At 46.5% G+C, this 1,875-nt stretch overlaps 1 protein-coding gene across 1 annotated transcript; it reads left to right on the top strand.

The window, feature by feature from the left end:
• The first annotated feature begins 574 nt into the window (after nucleotides 1-574).
• On the top strand, nucleotides 575-1,675 carry LOC122750777 (mitochondrial uncoupling protein 2-like). Its single transcript, XM_043997600.1, is given in 4 exon segments — nucleotides 575-583; nucleotides 740-1,016; nucleotides 1,019-1,223; nucleotides 1,225-1,675. Coding segments are annotated over 4 exon segments (942 nt in total).
• Nucleotides 1,676-1,875: the final 200 nt, after the last annotated feature.

Genomic DNA, 1,875 nt, shown 5'->3' with positions numbered 1-1,875 from the left:
GACAATAAGGACAAAAGAACCACAAAGAAAGCATCACATAAAAATATGAATAAATATAAGTCTAATAGGAATCCTTAGAAAAAGAAAAAAAAATTTAAAGAAAGGAACATTTAGGAAAATAAATAAAAGCAAAGTGCAAAAAAAAAAAAGATATCATGGTAAAAGAGGCATAAAAATACTAAAGAAAATAACACTTTGAAAAACAGAATTGTCCAAGTGAAAAAAGAGATTCAAAACTTCACTGATAAAACTAATTCATTAAATATTAGATTTGAGCAAGTGGAAGCTAATGACTCTATATGATATCAAAGAATAATTTATCAAAGCTAAAAGAAAAAAATGAAGAAAATGTGAAATGTCTCATCAGAAAAACAACTGACTTGGAAAATAAATTGAGGAAAGATATTTTAAGAATTATTGAACTCCCGACTCCGCCGCAGGCTCCGTGCTTCCTGCCACCACTGCTGTTGCCGCCGCCTCCTCTTGTTTTCCTTTATGTTCCTGGGCACATAGTGTGATCATTAGGTGCTCAGTTTCAAAGCAACTTTCTATGGAAAATCAAGGGAAGTGGGCCATGGTTGCTGTGAGCAACTTTGAATAGTGGGACACCTTTAGAGAAGCTTGATAAAGGTGCCATCATGATGAGACCCTCCAAGTCAGGACTTCGGCAGAGTTCCTCTATCTTGTCTTAGTCATTGGAGGCCATCTTACCTTTTCTCCTCTGCCTCCTGGGAAGTAGCAGAAAACCAGCATCGAATCATGGTTGGATTTAAGCCCAACAGCCACCAACAAGTTTCTTGGGGCTGGCACTTCTGCCTGCATCGCTGACCTCATCACCTTTCCCCTGGACACAGCTAAAGTCCAGTTGCAGATTCAAGGAGAGAGCTGGGGGGCCATCCTAGCTTCCTCTGCCACTGCCCAGTATCGGGGTGTCATGGGCACCATTCTGACCATGGTGAAGACTGAGGGCCCTGGCAGCCTGTACAGTGGGCTGGTGGCTGGCTTGCAGCAACAGATGAGTTTGCCTCTGTCCGCATTGGCCTCTGTGACTCTGTGAAGCAGTTCTACACCAAGGGATCTGAGCATGCAGGCATTAGGAGCCACCTCCTGGCAGGCTGTACCACAGGTGAACTGGCAGTGGCCACAGCCCAACCCACAGATGTGGTAAAGGTACTTTTCCAGGCCCAGGCTCGTGCAGGTGGCAGCCGGAGATATCAGGGTACTGGATGCCTATAAGACTATCACCAGAAAGGAGGGCCTTCAGGGCCTATGGAAAGGAACTTCACCCAATGTTGGCCGCAATGCTATTGTCAATTATGCTGAGCTGGTGACATATGATCTCATCAAAGATGCCCTCCTGAAGATCCACCTCATGATTGGTGACCTTCCATACCACTTCACATCAGCCTTTGGGGCTGGCTTCTGCACCACCATCATTGCCTGCCATGTGGATGTGGTCAAGACAAGATACATGAATTCTGTTGCGGGCCAGTATGCCAGTGCTGGGCACTGTGCCCTAACCGTGCTCTGGAAGGAGGGACCCCAAGCCTTCTACAAAGGGTTCATGCCTTCCTTCCTCTGCTTGGGATCCTGGAATGTAGTGATGTTTGTCACCTACGAGCAACTGAAACGAGCCCTGCTGGCAGCTCACACTTCCCAGGAAGTTCATTTCTGAGTCCTCTCCTGCTAGCTTTCTGCCTACACTCCTCCCCTTGAAGTCCAGGCCCCCAGCCTGCCTCCCATCCCATCCCATTTTTCTTCCCTTTTACTCTCCTCCCCTGAAGAACCCCCCTGCCCTAGAGTTAGCCCCATTTCATCCTTTCCCATTGCAGCCTGACCCAGTTCTTAAGCTTTCCTTACTTCTAATAAAACCAG

This window comes from Dromiciops gliroides, chromosome 1 (genome assembly GCF_019393635.1).
Source record: "Dromiciops gliroides isolate mDroGli1 chromosome 1, mDroGli1.pri, whole genome shotgun sequence".
In the NCBI taxonomy this organism is placed as follows: Eukaryota; Metazoa; Chordata; class Mammalia; order Microbiotheria; family Microbiotheriidae; genus Dromiciops; species Dromiciops gliroides.
This window is presented reverse-complemented; position numbering and strand designations above follow the sequence as displayed.